The sequence below is a fragment of the Orcinus orca genome, chromosome 1 (genome assembly GCF_937001465.1).
Source record: "Orcinus orca chromosome 1, mOrcOrc1.1, whole genome shotgun sequence".
Classification (NCBI taxonomy): domain Eukaryota; kingdom Metazoa; phylum Chordata; class Mammalia; order Artiodactyla; family Delphinidae; genus Orcinus; species Orcinus orca.
In genome coordinates, this window is record NC_064559.1 from 50758134 (window position 1) to 50780725 (window position 22592).

Consider the following 22592-nt stretch of genomic DNA (forward strand, 5'->3'; position numbering starts at 1 on the left):
TAACTCTTGAGTACACATCTTTTTACTATTGTGTGTGATGAAATGGGGGTACACACAAAATACTTCTCCTGCATACTGAATTATGTTGGTTGTTTTGAGGAAAAACACCTGTGTAATTTTTGGTTGCAAGTTGAGGTACCCACATGAAACATGATTTTTACTTAGCAGAGCAACTCACTGATAAACTATGCTTATTCAGATTTGAGCATTTGGCATACAATTCCTTGAAAATGAGTGAAGTCAGCCTGTCACTTCAAGGAAAACAACTGACAGTATTTGTTGCCAGTGACAACATTTGAGCCTTCAAGTGAAAATTAAGTTTGGAAAATCTGTATCTGCCACCCGATCTTGACAGCTTCCTAATACTGAAAAACGTTTTTGATAAGATTAGTGGAGGTTTTAATGATTGTGAACTTCCGGTATTGTATGTATAATAAATTGTGTCATTTGGAAGATCTGCGGAACTCAGTGAACTGTTTTTTCAAATATTTCAGGGAATGAGGTTACAAATTATGTGTGGATAAAAGATACATTGAAAGTGCAGGTCAGACCAATGGATTTTAATGTAACAGTGTGAAAAATTTGTTGGTATCACTTCAGATTCCACATTGCAATTAACCTTAAAGAAACTGCCACTTGTTTAGTTTTGGTGTGATATCAAAGACGAGTAGCCACAATTATCTGAAAATGCTACTAAAGTACTTTTCTTTTCTAACAACATATCTCTGTGAAGTTGAATTTTCTTCATTTACTTCAACCAAAACAGCATATACTGCAATAGATTGAATGCAGAAGTAGAATACACCTGCCTTCTATTAAGGCAGACAGTAAAGAGATTTGCAAATTGTAAAACACTGTCACTTTTCTCACTAAATTTTTTTTGCTTTAAAATGTATATTTTTCATAAAATTTTGTTATTTATGTTAACATGTAATGAGTTTATTATTTTTAAATTAATACATATTTTAAAATTTCATTTCTAATCTGGTAAATATTGATAGATATAACCCACGTAAACAAAAGCTCTTTGGGGGGATCAGTTTCTAAGAGTGTAAAGGGATTATGAGACCAAAAGGTTTGTGAACTGCTGCCCTAAGATTCTCTTCCCATGGCCAGAGATAGCTCACCATACGCATGTTCTAGCCAGGGCAGAGGGAAGGGGAAGAACAAGCCCCCTTTCTTCCCCCCCCCCTCCCACGCCGGTATGCAGGCCTCTCACTGTTGTGGCCTTTCCCGTTGCGGAGCACAGGCTCCGGACACGCAGGCTCAGCGGCCATGGCTCACGGCCTCAGCCGCTCTGCGGCATGTGGGATCTTCCCGGACGGGGGCACGAGCCCGTGTCCCCTGCATCGGCAGGCAGACTCTCAACCACTGCACCACCAGGGAAGCCCCAAGCCCCCCTTTCTTTTTTTTTTTTTTTTTTGCGGTACGCGGGCCTCTCACTGTTGTGGCCTCTCCCGTTGCGGAGCACAGGCTCCGGACGCGCAGGCTCAGCGGCCATGGCTCACGGCCTCAGCCGCTCTGCGGCATGTGGGATCTTCCCGGACCGGGGCACGAACCCGTGTCCCCTGCATCGGCAGGCGGACTCTCAACCACTGCGCCACCAGGGAAGCCCCCTCCTTTCTTTTTAAGGAAGATATTTATATCACTTTCACATACATCCTGCCCCCCGAACCTGGGCAGAAGTTGCATGGCCACATGTAATGTTCAGCTCAATGACCATGTGTCCGGCTGAGACTTCTATTACCATAAGAGAGAGGAAGGATAGATCCTGGTATTTGTTTCTGCCACTGGCTGTTGTCTGAATAAAAAAACCACAAATAGTAATAACTGCTATTTTTATGATGCCTAGTAGTTTATCTCATTTCATATTTCTAACACAGTAGTTCAAGTGATTTTAGAGATGCCAGAACTGAAGCCTAGATTCTATGTGGCATATAAAAGAGTGTTGTATAGTAGAGTAATATTGGACTTTGGTGTCTAACAGTCCTGGAGTCAAGTCTTGACTCCTAATTCAAGATTTACTCATGTGTGAGCTCCTCTGTACTCATTTATAGAATGAATTTGTAATGGCAAGCCTAACAGGATTGTTGTGTGGCTCATTTGACATACATATGTGAAACTTTTGGTTTATGGTGATTGTTCAAGAAAAGCAGCTCCTGATCTTTCATCATTTCTTCCCCCGTCCCATCATGACCGGGCTGCCCCTGTGTAAATGTACATTTTAATAACAGCCAGAGGGCCATGTGATTAATGGCTAAGCAAATGATAGAGATGATGGTTGTTAGGAGCTCAGAGATGGATGAGATCATTGTAGATGGAAAGGGTTCTTAGAATTTGAACCTTGAGTGGGACTGCAAGGAGATTTAGCTTTTTGAAAAGCTGAGAGAAGAGAAGTCTTTTTAGGTGAGGGAAATAACATGAGCAAAATAGAATAAAAATTCTAAATGCAGTGAGTAGATCAGTCTGGTTAGTGAGTAGACCATCAGTTTGATTTTAGCAAAATGCAAGTGTGTAAGAGTAGAAGGAGGTAGTGGGAAGGTCTTTGAGAAGTAGATGGGGTCCAGATTGTGGTATTTAGCTTTAGGGAAAATAGGTATTTTGTTGAACACATGCCTAATGTATTCATTTTATATGCAACAAACATTTTTTTACTGCCTTAAGTTAGACACTATGTTATGTGCAATGAGCGACTTAAGAATGGTTTCTTAGAGGCTATATTCTAATAGCAAGATGAGACTACACAAACCTTGCTAACACAAGGTAAAAGTGAAAAGTGCCATCAGAGAGGTATAGAGTAAGTGCTGTGAGGGTTCATCAGAAAGGGAGATTACTGCTGGCGGTGGGAATCGAGCTGTGTAGTGAATTCTACAGTTGTGTGAATTTCACTTATGCTTATTCACAATGAAAATAATTACTGTGTAGTTTAACTACAAGTGTTTGAGGATTAAAAATAAGTATTGAGCACAAACAAGAGAAGACTATTGTGGAATAACTAGAATTTATATTATTGAGAAACCTTGAAAATTTTTTTGTGTGGCTTTTAGCATCTAAATTTATGTTGACTAGTTTCATAATAGGGCACGTTAAAAATAGTGTGCTTTATCCTGGAATTTGAGAGAGATAAAATGCTGATAGTGTTATGAGAATCAACACAGACAGACGGTATGATGAATTCTGATAAACTGTACTTTAAAGCTTGTTTTATTGCATGTTTAAAAATTCTTCTACATTACAAATGGTAATAAGGATTGCATAATCTATATTTATAATTTGTTTCATATATATAATTTGTCTACGAATTTAGGAATGCACTGTCACCCTTTTTTTTAAATGTATTACACTGTTAGATAACAGTTTTTTTACGCAGTAAGCCAAAGCAGCCTGTATTTAAAGTTTGTTTTTTGGTTTGCTTTTGCAAAGCATGTTAAATTTTGTTATTTTATATGATGCAGATATTTTCTAACCTATAGTTATGAAGTATACATAATAGATTTAAAAATTAGAAGTTTCTCTGACATTTCTTTGAAAAATAAGTTCTTGATTTTACCCCCCTCCCGCTTGATTTAGGTCAAAGTTGGAAATTGCAATACTCCTAAACCAAGCTTCTTTGACTTTGAAGGAAAGCAAAAATGGTAAGAAATTCTTGGGATCTAATGGGGTTGTTGTAAATGGCTTAGGTGTTTAGGAATTAGAAAGTAGTGAGCAGATTAAAGAATTAGTTTTCTATTAATCTCTTTCTGCTGTAGACTGTGCTAATGATAGGCAGTTGGGAGAGAGATTAAAAGAATCCGATTTTAGTTAAATCTCCTAAAGGATTCTTATGCCATGATGTTGGTATATAAGTAGTTCACAACAGACACACATTCCTTACATATGAATTGCTTCTTAGAGAGTGACCCAAAGAGCTATTGGTTGGAATTTTCCTTCCCTGTCATACAGCGCCTAATGGGACACCACTTCTCCCCTCTGGAGGGATCTTTGGAGGAAGGCCAGGAGGTTGGGAAGGTAGAAGAGCAGGGTAAATCCCAATTTTTTTACTCTTCTCCCCTTCGCAATTTTATCTGCTCATTTCTAGTGCCCTTCTGTTTCTTGCCCACCCATACCATGGTGAAGAAGTGCGTATAATACCCTGTTGGGCAGAAGGGGAAAAAATAGTGAGTCTACTTCTTTCCTGAATACATAAAAAGATTATGCCCTCCTAGATTTTTTTACTTATAATTCAGAGATTACCTCTTATCATTTGAGGCCTTATTTCCTCTTACCTTGCCGAAGTGAAAAGAGAGAAATTGCATACAATAGGGAACCTTAGTTATTGAAGGAAGGACTTTGGAGCATCAGCCCTAGAATTAAAAGTAGAGAGAGTAGGGTTTAAAAAGAAAAGATGAAATATGGTTATAGAGAGAAGAAGCATATTTCACAATGTGGTCCCCTGGACAAGTTGCCTGTCTAGGAAATGTTTGTTCCTCAGCTCTGAGGAGATGTAGAGCTTGAACCCGAATGCAAATATTAATGTCATTAAGCACAACTGTTTAGTTCAGCTGACTTTTTTTTGTGTAAGAATTCTCAGTGAAGGAAGCAGTGCTTTGATTTTCAGTCTGGCGCAGGTTTTCTTTGCTGATGATAACAAAAAGTTCTCTGACTGGCATTTTATTACTGTTGTAGAGAATACCTGATGTAAATTTTATTGTGAGTTTTTTGTTTTAGTTTAAGAATTATAATTCACCATTATTTTTTTCCCCAAGTTTGCCTGTTATCTCACTGTTTTTAATAATTTTTGAAAGTTTAGACTTTACAACCGCTATAATTATAATCCAGTCAAGAATCATCAATGAAAAAAAAAAAAGAATCATCAATGGATGTTAAAATCATTAGATGAAAAACTACTAGGGAACAATATTCACACAATCTGATCCACAGTTTACTTATTAATTACAAAGAGGAAACCGGGAGATACTGCTTTTACTAAGTCCTGACTCCTATCACGATGGGACAAACTGCTGTCATGTGATGAATTGTAAACGACATGTCACCTATATGTTGCTCTTGCCAAATATTTAACCTGATTCTAGTCATGATTAATCATTTTTGGCAAGAACACTCTGTAGGTGAGGAAACAATCAGACGAATGCAAATTGAAAGATATTTTATAAAACAGCTGGTTCAGACTCTTAGAAAATAGCAATATCGTGGAAGACAAAAAGTCTAAAGATACATGAAACTCAGTGCTGTGTGTAAATCTTGATTGGCTCCTCATCTGGGAGAAGAAAGCTATAAAGAACCTTTTGGGGAAGTCAGGGAAATCTGAATATGGTCTATATACGTTTATTTAATAGTACTGATATTAAGTTTCTTCACTTTGAAGAATATATATTTGGGGTAAAGTGTTATGATGTATACAAGTAACTTTCAAGAGATTCAGCAAAAATAAATTTAGGAAACCTCAGAAAGATGTTCTGTTCATCATAGGAGCAGGCAGGTAGTGAGAAAACTGTGGGACTGAGTTCTGTTTTACAGTAGATCAGTGGCTGTACTTCCCGGTTGGAGGTAGAAAGAATTGTCAGGGAAAAGCCAAGAAGGAGGCCTGTCCTAGCAGCTGGCAAAAAAGAAGAAAAGGAAAACACAGAAGGGGGCTCAGGACTAAAATATTGCCCTTGGTATTAAACTGCAGGAAGTCCCTACCTTCTTACTCACTGTATTCTTATCTCTGTCTTCACTTCCCCTCGCTTTTTTTTTTTTTGAATTTTATTTTATTTATTTTTTTATACCACAGGTTCTTATTAGTTATCCATTTTATATATATTAGTATATATATGTCAATCCCAATCTCCCAATTCCTCACACCACCACCACCCCTCCCCCACCACTTTCCCCCCTTGGTGTCCATACGTTTGTTCTCTACATCTGTGTCTCAATTTCTGCCCTGCAAACCGGTTTGTTTGTACCATTTTTCTAGGTTCTACATATATGCATTAATATACGTTATTTGTTTTTCTCTTTCTGACTTACCTCACTCTGTATGACAGTCTCTAGATCCATCCACGTCTCTACAAATGATCCAATTTCGTTCCTTTTTATGGCTGAGTAATATTCCATTGTATATATGTACCACATCTTCTTTATCCATTCGTCTGTCGATGGGCATTTAGGTTGCTTCCATGTCCTGGCTATTGTAAATAGTGCTGCAGTGAACATTGGGGTACATGTGTCTTTTTGAACTATGGTTTTCTCTGGGTATATGCCCAGTAGTGGGATTGCTGGGTCATACGGTAATTCTATTTTTAGTTTTTTAAGGAACCTCTATACTGTTTTCCATAGTGGCTGTATCAATTTATATTCCCACCAACAGTGCAAGAGGGTTCCCTTTTCTCCACACTTTCTCCAGCATTTGTTGTTTGTAGATTTTCTGATGATGCCCGTTCTAACTGGTGTGAGGTGATACCTCATTGTAGTTTTGATTTACATTTCTCTAATAATTAGTGATGTTGAGCAGCTTTTCATGTGCTTCTTGGCCATCTGTATGTCTTCTTTGGAGAAATGTCTATTTAGGTCTTCTGCCCATTTTTGGATTGGGTTGTTTGTTTCTTTAATATTGAGCTGCATGAGCTGTTCATACATTTTGTAGATTAATCCTTTGTCCGTTGATTCATTTGCAAATATTTTCTCCCATTCTAAGTGTTCTCTTTTCGTCTTGTTTGTAGTTCCCTTGGCTGTGCAAAAGTTTTTAAGTTTCATTAGGTCCCATTTGTTTATTTTTATTTCCATTACTCTAGGAGGTGGATCAAAAAAGATGTTGCTGTGATTTATGTCAAAGAGTGTTCTGTGTTTTCCTCTAAGAGTGTTATAGTGTCTGGTCTTACATTTAGGTCTCTGGTCCATTTTGAGTTTATTTTTGTGTGTGATGTTAGGGAGTGTTCTAATTTCATTCTTTTACATGTAGCTGTCCAGTTTTCCCAGCACCACTTATTGAAGAGACTGTCTTTTCTCCATTGTATATCCTTGCCTCCTTTGTCATAGATTAGTTGGCCATAGGTGCATGGGTTTATCTCTGGGCTTTCTATCCTGTTCCATTGATCTGTGTTTCTGTTTTTGTGCCAGTACCATATTGTCTTGATTACTGTAGCTTTGTAGTATAGTCTGAAGTCAGGGAGTCAGATTCCTCCAGCTCCGTTTTTTTTCCCTCAAGACCGCTTTGGCTCTTCGGGGTCTTTTGTGTCTCCATACAAATTTTAAGATATTTTGTTCTAGTTCTGTGAAAAATGCCATTGGTAGTTTGATAGGGATTGCTTTGAATCTGTAGATTGCTTTGGGTGGTATAGTCATTTTCACAATATTGATTCTTCCAATCCAAGAACATGGTATATCTCTCCATCTGTTTGTATCATCTTTAATTTCTTTCATCAGTGTCTTATAGTTTTCTTCCTACAGGTCTTTTGTCTCCCTAGGTAGGTTTATTTCTAGGTATTTTATTCTTTTTGTTGCAATGGTAAATGGAAGTGTTTCCTTAATTTTCTGATCTTTCATTGTTAGCGTATAGGAATGCAAGAGATTTCTGTGCATTAATTTTGTATCCTGCAACTTTACCAAATTCATTGATTAGCTCTATAGTAGTTTTCTGGTGGCATTTTTAGGATTCTCTATGTATAGTATCATGTCATCTGCAAACAGTGACAGTTTTACTTCTTCTTTTCCAATTTGTATTCCTTTTATTCCTTTTTCTTCTCTGATTGCCGTGGCTAGGACTTCCAAAACTGTGTTGAATAATAGTGGTGAGAGTGGACATCCTTGTCTTGTTCCTGATCTTAGAGGAAATGCTTTCAGTTTTTCACCATTGAGAATGATGTTTGCTGTAGATTGTCATATATGGTCTTTATTATGTTGAGGTAGGTTCCCTCTATGCCCACTTTCTGGAGAGTTTTTATCATAAATGGGTGTTGAATTCTGTCAAAAGCTTTTTCTGCAGCTATTGAGATGATCATATGGTTTTTCTTCAGTTTGTTAATATGGTGTATCACATTGATTCATTTGCATATATTGAGGAATCCTTGCATTCCTGGGATAAATCCCACTTGATCATGGTGTATGATCCTTTTAATGTGTTGTTGGATTCTGTTTGCTAGTATTTTGTTGAGGATTTTTGCATCTATATTCATCAGTGATATTGGTCTGTAATTTTCTTTTTTTGTAGTATCTTTGTCTGGTTTTGGTATCAGGGTGATGGTGGCCTCATAGAATGAGTTTGGGAGTTTTCCTTCCTCTGCAGATTTTTGGAAGAGTTTGAGAAGGATGGGTGTTAGCTCTTCTCTAAATGTTTGATAGAATTCACCATCTGGTCCTGGACTTTTGTTTGTTGGAAGATTTTTAATCACAGTTTCAATTTCATTACTTGTGATTGGTCTGTTCATATTATCTATTTCTTCTTGCTTCAGTCTTGGAAGGTTATTCTTTTCTAAGAATTTGTCTATTTCCTCCAGGTTGTCCATTTTATTGGCATAGAGTTGCTTGTAGTAGTCTCTTAGGATGCTTTGCATTTCTGCGGTGTCTGTTGTAACTTCTCCTTTTTTCATTTCTAATTTTATTGATTTGAGTCCTCTCATGCTTTTTCTTGGTGAGTCTGGCTAATGGTTTATCAATTTTGTTTCTCTTCTCAAAGAACCAGCTTTTAGTTTTATTGATCTTTGCTGTTGTTTTCTTTGTTTCTATTTTATTTATTTCTGCTCTGATCATTATGATTTCTTTCCTTCTACTAACTTTGGGTTTTGTTTGTTCTTCTTTCTCTAGTTGTTTTAAGTGTAGAGTTAGATTGTTTATTTGAGATGTTTGTTGTTTCTTGAGGTAGGATTGTATTGCTATAAACTTCCCTCTTAGAACTGCTTTTGCTGCATCCCATAGGTTTTGGATCATCGTGTTTTCATTGTCATTTGTCTTTAGGTAGTTTTTTATTTCCTGTTTGATTTCTTCAGTGATCTGTTGGTTATTTAGTAATGTATTGTTTAGCCTCCATGTGTGTGTTTTTTACGTTTTTTTCCCTGTAATTGATTTCTAATCTCATAGTGTTGTGGTCAGAAAAGATGCTTGATATGATTTCAATTTTCTTAAATTACTGAGGCTTGATTTGTGACCCAAGATATGATCTATCCTGGAGAATGTTCTGTGTGCACTGGAGAAGAAAGTGTAATCTGCTGTTTTGGATGGAATGTCCTATAAATATCAATTAAATCTTTCTGGTCTATTGTGTCATTTAAAGCTTGTGTTTCCTTATTAATTCTCTGTTTGGATGATCTGTCTATTGGTGTAAGTGAGGTGTTAATGTCTCCCACTGTTATTGTGTTACTGTCGATTTCCTCTTTTATAGCTGTTAGCCGTTGCCTTGTGTATTGAGGTGCTCCTATGTTGGGTGCATATATATTTATAATTGTTTCATCTTCTTCTTGGATTGATCCCTTGATCATTATGTAGTGTCCTTCCTTGTCTCTTGTAACATTCTTTATTTTAAAGTCTATTTTATCTCATATGAGAATTGCTACTCCAGCTTTCTTTTGATTTCCATTTGCATGGAATATCTTTTTCCATCCCCTCACTTTCAGTATGTATGTGTCCCTAGGTCTGAAGTGGGTCTCTTGTAGACAGCATATATATGGGTCTTGTTTTTGTATCCATTCAGCCAGTCTATGTCTTTTGGTTGGAACATATAATCCATTTACATTTAAGGTAGTTATCGATATGTATGTTCCTGTGACCATTTTCTTAATTGCTTTGGTTTTTTTTTTTTTTTTTTTTTTTTTTTTGCAGTACATGGGCCTCTCACTGTTGTGGCCTCTCCCGTTGCGGAGCACAGGCTCCGGACACGCAGGCTCAGCAGCCATGGCTCACGGGCCCAGCTGCTCCGCGGCATGTGGGATCTTCCCGGACTGGGGCACGAACCCGTGTCCCCTGCATCGGCAGGCAGACAGTCAACCACTGCACCACCAGGGAAGCCCTTGGGTTTGTTTTTGTAGGTCCTTTTCTTCTCTTGTGTTTCCCCGCGTAGAGAAGTTCCTTTACCATTTGTTGTAGAGCTGGTTTGGTGGTGCTGAATTCTCTTAGCTTTTGTTTGTATGCAAAGCTTTTGATTTCTCCATTGACTCTGAATGAAATCCTTGCCGGGTAGAGTAATCTTGGTTGTAGGTTCTTCCCTTTCATCACTTGAAATATGTCATGCCACTCCCTTCTGGCTTGTAGAGTTTCTGCTGAGAAATCAGATGTTAACCTTATGGGAGTTCCCTTGTATGTTATTTGCCATTTTTCCCTTGCTGCTTTCAGTAGTTTTTCCTTGTCTTTAATTTTTGCCAGTTTGATTACTATGTGTCTCCACGTGTTTCTCCTTGGGTTTATCCTGTATGGGACTCTGTGTGCTTCCTGGACTTGGGTGGCTCTTTCCTTTCCCATGTTAGGGAAGTTTTCGACTATAATCTCTTCACATATTTTCCTTTCACTCTCTCTTCTCCTTCTGGGACCTCTATAATGCGAATCTTGTCGCGTTTAATGTTGTCTCAGAGGTCTCTTAGGCTGTCTTCATTTCTTTTCATTCTTTTTCTTTAGTCTGTTCCGCAGCAGTGAATTCCACCATTCTGTCTTCCAGGTCACTTATCCGTTCTTCTGCCTCAGTTATTCTGCTATGGATTCCTTCTAGTGTAGTTTTCATTTCAGTTATTGTATTGTTCATCTCTGTTTGTTTGTTCTTTAATTCTTCTAGGTCTTTGTTAAACATTTCTTGCATCTTCTCGATCTTTGCCTCCATTCTTTTTCTGAGGTCCTGGATCATCTTCACTATCATTATTCTGAATTCTTTTTCTGGAAGGTTGCCTATCTCCACTTCATTTAGTTGTTTTTGTAGGATTTTATCTTTTTCCTTCATCTGGTACGTAGCCTTCTGCCTTTCATGTCTATCTTTCTGTGAATGTGGTTTTTGTTCCACAGGCTGCAGGATTGTAGTTCCTGCTTCTGCTGTCTGCCCTCTGGTGCATGAGGCTATCTGAGTGGCTTATGCATGTCTCCTGATGGGAGGGAAGGGTGGTGGGTAGAGCTGGCTGTTGCTCTGGTGGGCAGAGCTCAGTAAAACTTTAATGTGCTTGTCTGCTGATGGGTGGGGCTGGATTCCCTCCCTGTTGGTTGTTTGGCCTCAGGCTACCCAACACTGGAGCCTACCCAGGCTCTTTGGTGGGGCTAATGGCAGACTCTGGGAGGGCTCATGTCAAGGAGTACTTCCCAGAACTTCTGCTGCCAGTGTCCTTGTCCTCACGGTGAGACACAGTCACCCCCCGCCTCTGCAGGAGACCCTCCAACACTAGCAGGTAGGTCTGGTTCAGTCTCCTGTGGGGTCACTGCTTCTTCCCCTGGGTCCTGCTGTGCACACTACTTTGTGTGTGCCCTCCAAGAGTGGAGTCTCTGTTTCCCCCAGTCCTGTTGAAGTCCTGAAGTCAAATCCTGCTAGCCTTCAAAGTCTGATTCTCTGGGAATTCCTCCTCCTGTTGCCGGACCCCCAGGTTGGGAAGCCTGAGGTGGGGCTCAGAACCTTCACTCCAGTGGGTGGACTTCTGTGGTATAATTGTTTTCCAGTTTGCGAGTCAGCCACCCAGCACTTATGGGATTTGATTGTATTGTGATTGCGTCCTTCCTACAGTCTCATTGTGGCTTCTCCTCTGTCTTTGGATGTGGGGTGTCTTTTTTGGTGAGTTCCATTGTCTTCCTCTTGATGATTGTTCAGCAGTTGGTTGTGAGTCTGGTGCTCTCGCAAGAGGGAGTGAGAGCACGTCCTTCTACTCTGCCATCTAGAACCAAGAATCCCTCCCCTTGCTTTTGATGTCCCTGCCCAAAGCCTCAGGATCTACTACTAGCAGCTTAGAGATGAGATAACAGCAGAAGGGGAGGTATATTTCTCACATCTTAAAATGAGACGTTTGAAGCATTTCCCACAGAATATTGTTTTGTGTGACGGTTAACATATTACTGAAATGCCACAAACACAGTTAATTCGTAAGATGGGAACTACTCCTATTGTTTGTAGACCATACATTCTCAACAGGGGTTTGAAATTTGGGTTTGGGGGAGTTTTAAAATCTTAGATAGTAAAAAAACTAAAAAATAAAAAAAATCTTAGATGGTACAATAGTGTGTCATCTTCCAAAATTCAGCAGATGTGCAATATATGTGTAATTTTAAAATTTAACGGGGGAGGGTGATTAGGGAAAAAAATGTCTAAAAGGGCTCCTTAGGTTGGGTGATAAGGTGTATATTGCTGTGGACCAATGAAATGCAAAAAGAGAAGGCTACTCATATATGGCTTGTTATATCTGTATCTCCTGACCCTTAAAATGTGTGTGCCTTTTTTTAATAATAAAAAGAAGAAATATACTGTTTGTGTTCCTTACATAGTTAATGATAGGTCATTTTGGATATTCTCTACTTTAGGGAAGCATGGAAAGCACTTGGTGATTCAAGCCCCAGCCGAGCAATGCAGGAGTATATTGCTGTAGTGAAAAAATTAGATCCAAGTTGGAATCCTCAGGTAAGACCGAATGATTGTAAATAATATTTTCCAATAACATATTATCTTTCTCTCAAATAAATGTTTAAAACTAAGCTTTAGGCTTAAATAACATCCTTAAAGTTTTATTTTCTCAAATCAAAAGATTATAAAGTTATTGCAGTATTTATCTAAAAATATTATTGCTTATATGTTAATCAGCTACTGATACTGAGAACTTCTCTGAATTGTAGAGCATTTTTAAAAGCATAATTGTAATTTCAGTCGTGTAAAAATTCAATTCATTTCAGAATTTGAAAGAGTTTAACTTGAGATCATATTATTATCTTGAGAAATGGAAGGTTTTTTTTTTAATGAGCACTTTCTATGAAAGTACAAAATGCTTGTTGATAGGGATAAAATATGAATGACATGCTTTCTGCCATTATGTAAAGTACCTTATAGAATAGAAAACTTATCAAAAATAGAGTAACAGTATAAAACAATAATAATGCGAATGCTAGGGTATCCAGTGGAAGAACAGATTACTTTGGACTTTGGCGGCAGTTATTAATGTTGTTACATATTTATTACCAATATGAAGGAATTTTGTTCCACCAGTGATGGAATCTTAAAATGTCAGAGTTGTAAGGAATCTTAAAGATTTATATGTTATGACATATAAAAGTATATCTTAATTATGAGTACAAAGGGGGAGAGATAACCAAGTTAGGATAGCTCTAATGACACGACTGCCTTTTGGAAATCATTGAAACATTTCCTGATGTTTTTGATGTGCATGAGTATTCATTCTCAGAAACATTCCTTTTTATTAATATCTTTTATAAAATGTCAAGTTTGCATACAGATATATACCATAAAGGTCGTAAGGACTTAAACTCTGAAATTCAGTGGTAAAAGCAGGTGCATCTCTGAGCTGAACTCAGCCTGAACACAAATGGCATGATATTTATTTATTTATTTATTTATTTATTTATTTATTTATTTATTAACATCTTTATTGGAGTATAATTGCTTTACAATGATGTGTTAGTTTCTGCTGTATAACAAAGTGAATCAGCTATACACATACATACATCCCCATGTCCCCTCTCTCTTGCGTCCCCCTCCCACCCTCCCTATCCCACCCCTCTAGGTGGTCACAAAGCACCGAGCTGATCTCCCTGTGGCACGATATTTAAAAAAAAACAAAAACAAGACTTGAAATTGCATGCCTTAAGTGAGTCCTTACTCTTCAGGTCCAGCCGCTGTGGTCTCAGTTCTTCCCTATTGACTTATACTTGACTGTTTCTGATGCCTGGCTTATGTAGGTGTTTGAGTTGATAACTTCTGATAAATGACAGAATTTATGATTTCTTACCTTCAATAATTTAATTACTAAGTAAAATTCCGTTAACTATGACTCTTACAAATTCACAGTCCATGTAGTTAGGTAGTTCTTCCTTAGGGAAACCCAAACAGGCATTAAGGATGTTTTTAAAAATATCTGAATCTTACCTATTGAACTTATAAAACTTGAGTAGACTAAGCAGAACCAAAGATACTTTCTTTTTTTTTTCTTTTCTTTCTTTTTTTTCAACATCTTCATTGGACAAAGATACTTTCAAGTAAAAATGATTCTTTAATACATTGTTCTAAAAATATGTTAACATGATAATCTAGTTGTAAACAGGAATTTTATGTTTCATTTACGTTTTAATTTTTAGTTTAAACATTCTGAGCTGGTCCCTTTGACTCAGCTTTTTTTTCGCCTTCTTTTTGATTGCTATGGGGCAGATCATAATCTCAATCTCAAGAGATTTGGTATTTGGTTCATTATCTTTTAGGTTAAAAGAACCATTTTCTTTTGATATTTGTTTCTAAAAATGATGAAATAATAACGACTCTTACGCTGAGTGTGTTAAGTTCTTTTCAGGTATTGCCCTTTGAAATCTTCATAAGAATTTTAAGAATTAGGAACTATTATTGTCTGTATTTTAAAAAAGAGAAAATTCGGGCACAGAGAGGCTTAGTAACTTTTCTAAGATTAGCCAGCTAATGAATGGTGTTGCCAGGATTTGGACCTATGCTTATATGAGTCCAGATCCCCACCCCTAATCACTCTGCTATCTGTTCTATAGCTGACATTATGTGTATTAAAAAAAGCATGTAAACTTAAGTGTATGGAAAATTCAAGTAAAGATATTTATTTTAAATTTATTATTTAAAAATTTTATTTTATTTTTGGCTGTGTTGGGTCCTTGCTGCTGAGCGTGGGCTTTCTCTAGTTGTGGCGAGCAGGGCTACTCTTTGTTGCTGTGCGCGGGCTTCTCATTGCAGTGGCTTCTCTTGTTGAGGAACATGGTCTCTAGGTGTGCGGGCTTCAGCAGTTGTGGTGGGTGGGCTCAGTAGTTGTGTCTCACGGGCTCTAGAACGCAGGCTCAGTAGTTGTGGCACATGCGCATAGTTGCTCTATGGCATGTGGGATCTTCCTGGACCAGGGCTCGAACCCGTGTCCCCTACATTGGCAGATGATTCTTAACCACTCCGCCACCTGGGAAGCCCAAGATAGTTACTTTTTTTTTTTTTTGGCGGTACGCAGGCCTCTCACTGCTGTGGCCTCTCCTGCCGGGGAGCACAGCCTCCGGACGCGCAGGCCCAGCGGCCACAGCTCACGGGCCCAGCCACTCCACAGCATGCGGGATCCTCCCGGACCGGGGCACGAACTCGTGTCCCCTGCATCGGCAGGTGGACTCCCAACCACTGCGCCACCAGGAAAGCCCCCAAGATAGTTACTTTTTAAATCAAAGCTACATGGTACCTTGAAGTATAAAATGAATAGTGCTTTAAAATGTAACCCTTTGCCTGTTTTCTGTTTTGTTTCGTCTTTCTCAGGAATGTACTGTGAATGTCTAATATAATCAAGGCAATTCTTCTGCTTTTACTTACATAGTTTTTTGGGAGGGAGGCAGAGAGGGTGAGTTTTTGTTTGTTTTTTAATAAATTTATTTATTTTTATTTTTGGCTGCATTGGGTCTCTGCTGGAGCACACGGGCTTTCTCTAGCTGCGGCGAGTGGGGGCTATTTGTTGCAGTGCGCAGGCTTCTCATTGCAGTGGTTTCTCTTGCTGCACAGCAGGGGCTTCAATAGTTGTGGCTTGCGGGCTCTAGAGTGCAGGCTCAGTAGTTGTGGCGCACGGGCTTAGTTGCTCCGTGGCACGCGGGATCCTCCCGGACCAGGGCTCGAACCCATGTCCCCAGCACTGGCAGGCAGATTCTTAACCACTGCGCCACTAGGGAAGTCCCAAGGGTGAGTTTTTAATTTTGGTATAATTTTTATTTCTTTTTTTTTTTTTTTTTTTGCGGTATGCAGGCCTCTCACTGTTGTGGCCTCTCCCGTTGTGGAGCACAGGCTCCGGACGCGCAGGCTCAGCGGCCATGGCTCACGGGCCCAGCCGCTCTGTGGCATGTGGGATCTTCCTGGACCGGGGCACAAACCCGCGTTGCCTGCATTGGCAGGCGGACTCTCAACCACTGCGCCACCAGGGAAGCCCTATTTCTATTATTTTTGACAAATAAAAATTATATATATTTAAGGTATACAATGTGATGTTTTGGTGTTTGGTATATATCTTGTGAAATGATTGTCACAGTAAAACTAATTAATATATCCCTCACCTCCCATATTTATCATGGTTTTATGTGTGTGTGTGACGTGTAAAGTTTCAAGAATAGTACAAGACACTTCTGGATGGCCTTTGTCTAGTTACACCAGTGTTTTTTTTTTACATTTGTTTTAGCATTCTTTCTCTATTTACTCATAAATACATATATACTACATATAAATAAGTTTTTTCGGAATTATTTTATTATTATTTTTGAACTAAAAGTTATAGACATCATGTCCCTTTACTACTTAATACTTCAATATGTTACTATACTGCAGTTATCAAAATTGGTAAATTTTTTTTTTTTTTGGTGTCATGAATTCTTTTGAAATTCTTTTTTTTTCAGAACCCTGGGCTCAAGAGTTCCTACAGGGCATGCATGTGTGTGTGTATGTGTGTAGATATGTGTGTGTATACATATTTCTTTTAATATAAAAATTGTAAATGTATATTTAAGGTATATAATATGACGATTTGATGTATATATACATAGTGAAATGATTAGTCAAGCTAACTAATATAACATCTCCTCTCATAGTCACCTTTTCTCTATGTGTGTGTGATGAAAACACCTGAGGTTTACTCTCTTAGCATACTTCCAGCATTCAATACAGTGTTATTAACTGTAGTCATCATGCCTGTACATTAGATCCCTAGACTTATTCATCCTACATAACTGCAACTTTGTACCCTTTGACCAATATCTTGCTATTTCCCCTAGCCATTGGTAAACAACATTCTATTCTCTGCTTCTATGAGTTTCACTTTTTAATTTTTTTAGATTCTATATATGAGACCATATAATACTTGTCTTTCTCTCTCTGGCTTATTTCACTTGGCATGATGTCCTCCAGGTTCATCCACGTTGTCATAAGTGGTAAGATTTCCTTCGTTCTCATGGCTGAATAATGTTCTGGTGTGTGTGTGTGTGTATACACACACACACACACACACACACTGTATCTTGTTTATGCATTCATCCATACATGGACACTTAGGTTGTTTCCGTATATTGGCTATTGTGAATAATGCTAAAAACATGAGAGGGCAAGATATCTCTTTGAGATCCTGATTTCATTTCCTTTAGATGTATACCCAGAGGTGAGATTGCTGGATCATACAGGAGTTCTATTTTTAATTTTTTGAAGAACCTCCATACTGTTTCTCATAATGGCTATAGCAATTCACATTCCTACCAATAATATACGATTCTCTTTTCTCAAAATCAGGAATTTTAACATTGATTCAATATTACTGTAAAATCCATAATTCATATTCAAGTTTATCATTTATCTAAAATATGTCTTTCATAGTTATTTTTAAAAATTCTGATCCATCATCCAGTCCAGGATCATGCATTGCATCTAGTTGTCATGTCTCTTTAGTCTCCTTTAATCTGGAATGGTTTCTCAGCCTTTCTTTTTCTCTCTTGACTGGGATATTTTTGAAGAGTATAGGCCACTTATTTTGTAGAGTGCCCCTCAATTTGTTTGTCTGTTTTCTCATGAGTAGCTTTAGATCATACGTTTTTAAGAGGAATACCACAGAATTCTTCTCAATGCATTATACCAGGACATACATGATGTCTGTTTGCCCCCAAATTGGTTGTTAACATTGATCACTTGCTTAAGGTGGTGTCTGCCAGATTTCTCTACTGTAACTTTCCTTTTTCTCCCTTTGTAATTAATGAGTAATTTGTGGGGAGATACTTTGAGACTATGTAAATATCCTTTTCCTAATCAGATTTCACTGACTAGTTTTAACATCCATTAATGATTTTCTAACTCCATCATTTCTTCTACATTTATTATTTGGCACTCCACTGTAAGGGTGGGCTTTCTCTTCTCCCCTATTTATTTATTCATTTTCAAGAACTGTGAAAGGTGTAGGATTGTACCCTACTTGCAAGCTAATAAGTTAGCCTGTTACTGTTTCTTAGGTGCTGGCCGAGGCTCCTGGGTCTGAGCCAAAGGGCTTTATTATTCACGGCATGGCAAACTGCATGAGCTTCATTTGATTTGCATCTGTTTCTTGTATCCCCTAAGTCCCACAGGTATGATGCAGGTGGGCCTAGATGGATTCCTGCATATGCAGTGGGTTGTGCTATAGGGAAGGAGCACTGAGCTTTGGGGATTCACCACTTTTATAGCAGGTAGAAGCAAGCCTGCTATTTGTGAGGGGTTGGGAAGACGTGACGTCATCCCTGAAGGTGGCTTACTGTACGTACAACCCTGAGAAAAGGCCTAGATAAAGAGTGGTCAGAGGGCTTCCTTGGTGGTGCAGTGGTTAAGAATCTGCCTGCCAATGCAGGGGACACGGGTTAGAGCCCTGGTCTGGGAAGATCCCACGTGCCGTGGAGCAACTAAGCCCGTGTGCCACAACTACTGAGCCTGTGCTCTAGAGCCTGCAAACCACAACTACTGAGCCCGTGAGCCACAACTACTGAAGTCTGCACACCTAGAGCCCGTGCTCCACAACAAGAGAAGCCACCGCAATGAGAAGCCTGCACACCGCAATGACGAGTAGCCCCCGCTTGCTGCAACTAGAGAAAGCCTGTGCACAGCAACGAAGACCCAACACAGCCAAAACTAAATAAAATAAAATAAATTAACTAAAAAAATAATAAAGCTTAAAAAAAAAGAAAAAGAGTGGTTAGAGCCTGGCATACTGAACATGAATGTATAGGGATGCTCAGGGCCCATGGTTGATTGCCTCACCCAATATATACCAGTATATACTCATAGATTTCTATTTTATTCAATGGGTAATAGTCAGTTACCATCATTATTTGGCCACTGAGAGCTCATTCAAGATGGCTCCCCTGTCCTTTTGATATGTCTCCATCATTCTTTGAGCGCTTTCTTACTTTCTGGCACAAGATGTTTCAGGCTGTATTAGTCCCCTAGGGTTGCCATAACAAAGTACCACAAACTAGTACTTTGTAGTTTAAAACAAGAGAAATTTATTCTCTCGTAGTACTGGAGACCAGAAGTCTGAAAATAACGTGTTAGCAGAGCCATGCTGTCTTTGGAAGCTTCAGGGAGGAATCCGTCCTTGCCTCGGCCAGCTTCTGATGGCCTCAGATAGTCCTTAGTTTGTGGCAGCATAACTCCAGTTGCTGTCTGTGTCTTCACATGGCCTTCTTCTCTGTCTCCAGATCTCCCTTACTTTCTCTTATATGGACAACCAGTCATTGGATTTAGGGCTCACCTTAAACCTCATCTTAACTTTTTCCCCTAGCTTTATTGAGACGTAACTGACACATAACATTGTGTAAGTTTAAGGTGTACAGTATGTTGATTTGACACATATGTATTGCAAAATGATTACCACCATAGCTAATACCTCCATCATGTCACATAATTACTATTTCTGTTTTGTGATGAGAACATTAAAGATCTACTCCTTTAGTAACTTTCAAGTATATAATACAGTATTATTAACTATAATCACCATGCTGTACATTAGATCCCCAGAACTTATTCATCTTATAGCTTGAAGTTTGTACCTTTGACCAACATTTTCCCCATTTCTCCCCCACCCCCGAAGCCCCTGGTAAAAACCATTCTACTCTTTGTTTCTATGAGTTTGGCTTTTATAGGTTCCACATGTAAGTGATGTTATGTAGTAGTTGTCTTTCTCTGACTTTTTTCATTTAGAATAATACCTTCAGGGCCCATTCATGTTGTTGCAAATGGTAGGATTTCCTTCTTTCTCATGGCTGAATAATATATATATTTCATACTTCCTTTATTCATCTGTTGATAGACACTTAGGTTGTTTCCATATCTTGGCTATTGTAAATAATGCTGCAATGAACATGGGAGTAAAGATATTTCTTCAAGATCCAGTTTTCATTTCTTTTGGATATAAACACAGATGTGAGATTGCTGGATCATATGGTAGTTTTTGAGAAACCTCCATACTGTTTTCCGTAGTGGTTGTACCAGTTTACATTTCTTTCTTTCTTTTTTTAAAATTAATTAATTTATTTTTGGCTGCATTGGGTCTTCATTGCCGTGCATGGGCTTTTTCTAGTTGCGGCGAGCGGGGGCTACTCTTTGTTGGGGTGTGCAGGCTGCTCATTGCAGTGGCTTCTCTTGTTGCGGAGCACGGCCTCTAGGTGCGCAGGCCTCAGTAGTTGCGGCTCGTGGGCTCTAGAGCGCAGGCTCAGTAGTTGAGGTGCATGGGCTTAGTTGCTCTGTGGCATGTGGGATCTTCCCGGACCAGGGCTCAAACCCGTGTCCCCTGCCTTGGCAGGCAGATTCTTAACCACTGCGACACCAGGGAAGTCCCCAATTTACATTTCTGCTAGCATCGCACAAGGGTTTTTTTTTTGCCACCTCCTCACCAACACTTGTTATCTCTTGTCTTTTTGATGATAGCCATTCTAACAGGTGTGATGTTTCACTGTGGTTTTGATTTGCATTTCCTTGATGGTTAGTGATGTCAAGCACCTTTTCATGTATTTGTTGGCTATTTGAATGTCTTCTTCAGAAAAATGTCTATTCATTTCTGCCCATTTTTAAATCAGATTTTTTTCTTTTTTTGCTGTTGAGTTATATGAGTTCTTTATATGTTTTGAATATTAATCCTTTATTACATATGTGATTTGCAAATATTTTCTCCCATTCAGTAGGTTATCTTTTCATTTTGTTGATGGTTTCCATTGCTGTTTGAAAGTTTTTAGTTTGATGTAGTCCCATTTATTAATTTTTGCTTTTGTTGCTTTTGCTTTTCGTGTCAAATCCAAAAAATCATTGCCAAGACCAATGTCAAGGAACTTTTCCCCTATGTTTTCTTCTAGGAGCTTTATGATTTTTTTTTTAATGCTTATTTATTTATTTTTTTTTGCCATACGTGGGCCTCTCACTGTTGTGGCCTCTCCCGTTGCGGAGCACAGGCTCCAGACGCGCAGGCTCAGCGGCCATAGCTCACGGGCCCAGCTGCTCCGTGGCATGTGGGATCTTCCCAGACGAGGGCACGAACCCGTGTCCCCTGCATCGGCAGGCGGACTCTCAACCACTGCGCCACCAGGGAAGCCCTATGCTTACGTTCTTAACCCATTTCAGGTTAATGTTTGTAGGTAGTATAAGATAAGGGTCCAATTTCATTCTTCTACATGTGCTTATCCAGTTTTCCCAACACCATTTATTGAAGAGACTACACTTTCCATTGAGTATTCTGGGCTCTCTTTGTCAAATATTAGTTGACTATATACCTCATCTTGATGACACCTGCAAAGACCCGTTTCCAAATAAAGTCTCATTCTCACATACCTGGGGTTAGGACTTGGACATGTCTTTGGGGGTGGCAGGGGGACAATTCAACTCACTACACAGACTCATCTTATACTTTCCCTGTCCTTATCCTAGAATTGGTTGTTTCCCTTTGGTTCCTTTCAGTAGAGAATGATATTTAGAAACCAAAGTCTGGGTGTTGGTTATGTTCATTGCTACCGCTGTCATTACTTCTAGGCCCTCTCAGCAGACATACCTGAAAAATACATATGCTCAAATGCATGTATATATTAACATACATACACACATATATGTGTATACACATACATATGTATGCATACAGATATGTACATACACACAGATATATAGTCATTGTAGACACAGACGTATGTATATACACAGACACACCTACATAACCCTCTCTAACATATGTATCCTATGTCTGTATTTTTATATTTATTTACTTACATATTAAAAACCACAAGTTCATATTGGTACCTCTGATTCCAACCCAACACTATAGAGTACATTGTAGTCGTCCCTCTTTCCATATTTGTAACTCCTTTCTACAACAGAACCCTGGCTGCTAATATTCTCATTATATGACCTAGAATACACAGGAAGCAGTTTCAGAATTGCTAATCTATACTGCTGTGAAAGAAAAGCAAGTTTACTAACTCAAGTTGACTATTTGTTTACAGGTTGTTTATGTTTTTTATTTTTTAAAGTAAAATTTATATAAGGTGAAATGCTCAAATTTTAAGTGTATAATTTGACGTTTTAACAAATATTCAAAGTACTTTTGTAAAAACTTTGATAAAATTGGAAAATAACTGCATCTCAGTCACCTTGTTTTTCCTGACCACTTCCTAATTGACTATGGTCATTTGGAAGATTAAGATTCTTTCTAATGTGAATGCCCTGTCCCATGAAGTAACTCTGTTCTGAAGTGGCTGCCTTGCTTCTAAATAGATAACATGGACACAAAGATGTGTTTTTATAGCCTGATAAATATATTAGTTCTAGAAGAGGACATTTTCAAAATTAAAGAATTAAGTGTTTTTCTGTATTTCCTAGTTAATACTTGATGTATTTCCATAGCTCTTTCGAGAAGATTCTTATTCCAAGGTGCATAGTATGATGAATAGCATTTCTTTTGAGTCCTCTGTAAAGGCTTTTG

The 22592-nt window shown here is 38.5% G+C and overlaps 1 protein-coding gene across 16 annotated transcripts in view; it reads left to right on the forward strand.

Moving 5' to 3' along the window:
* Positions 1-22592, forward strand: part of ACBD6 (acyl-CoA binding domain containing 6) — a 245080-nt gene that overhangs the window by 4189 nt on the left and 218299 nt on the right. For all 16 annotated transcript variants that reach the window (XR_004483306.2, XR_004483307.2, XR_007472641.1 and 13 more), the window contains exons 2-3: positions 3571-3635; positions 12451-12547. Coding sequence is in view for 12 of the 16 variants with exons in the window: in XM_033428206.2 (XP_033284097.1) it covers positions 3571-3635; positions 12451-12547 (162 nt within the window). In the remaining 4 variants the exon portion in view is untranslated. The remainder of the gene's footprint in view (positions 1-3570; positions 3636-12450; positions 12548-22592) is intronic.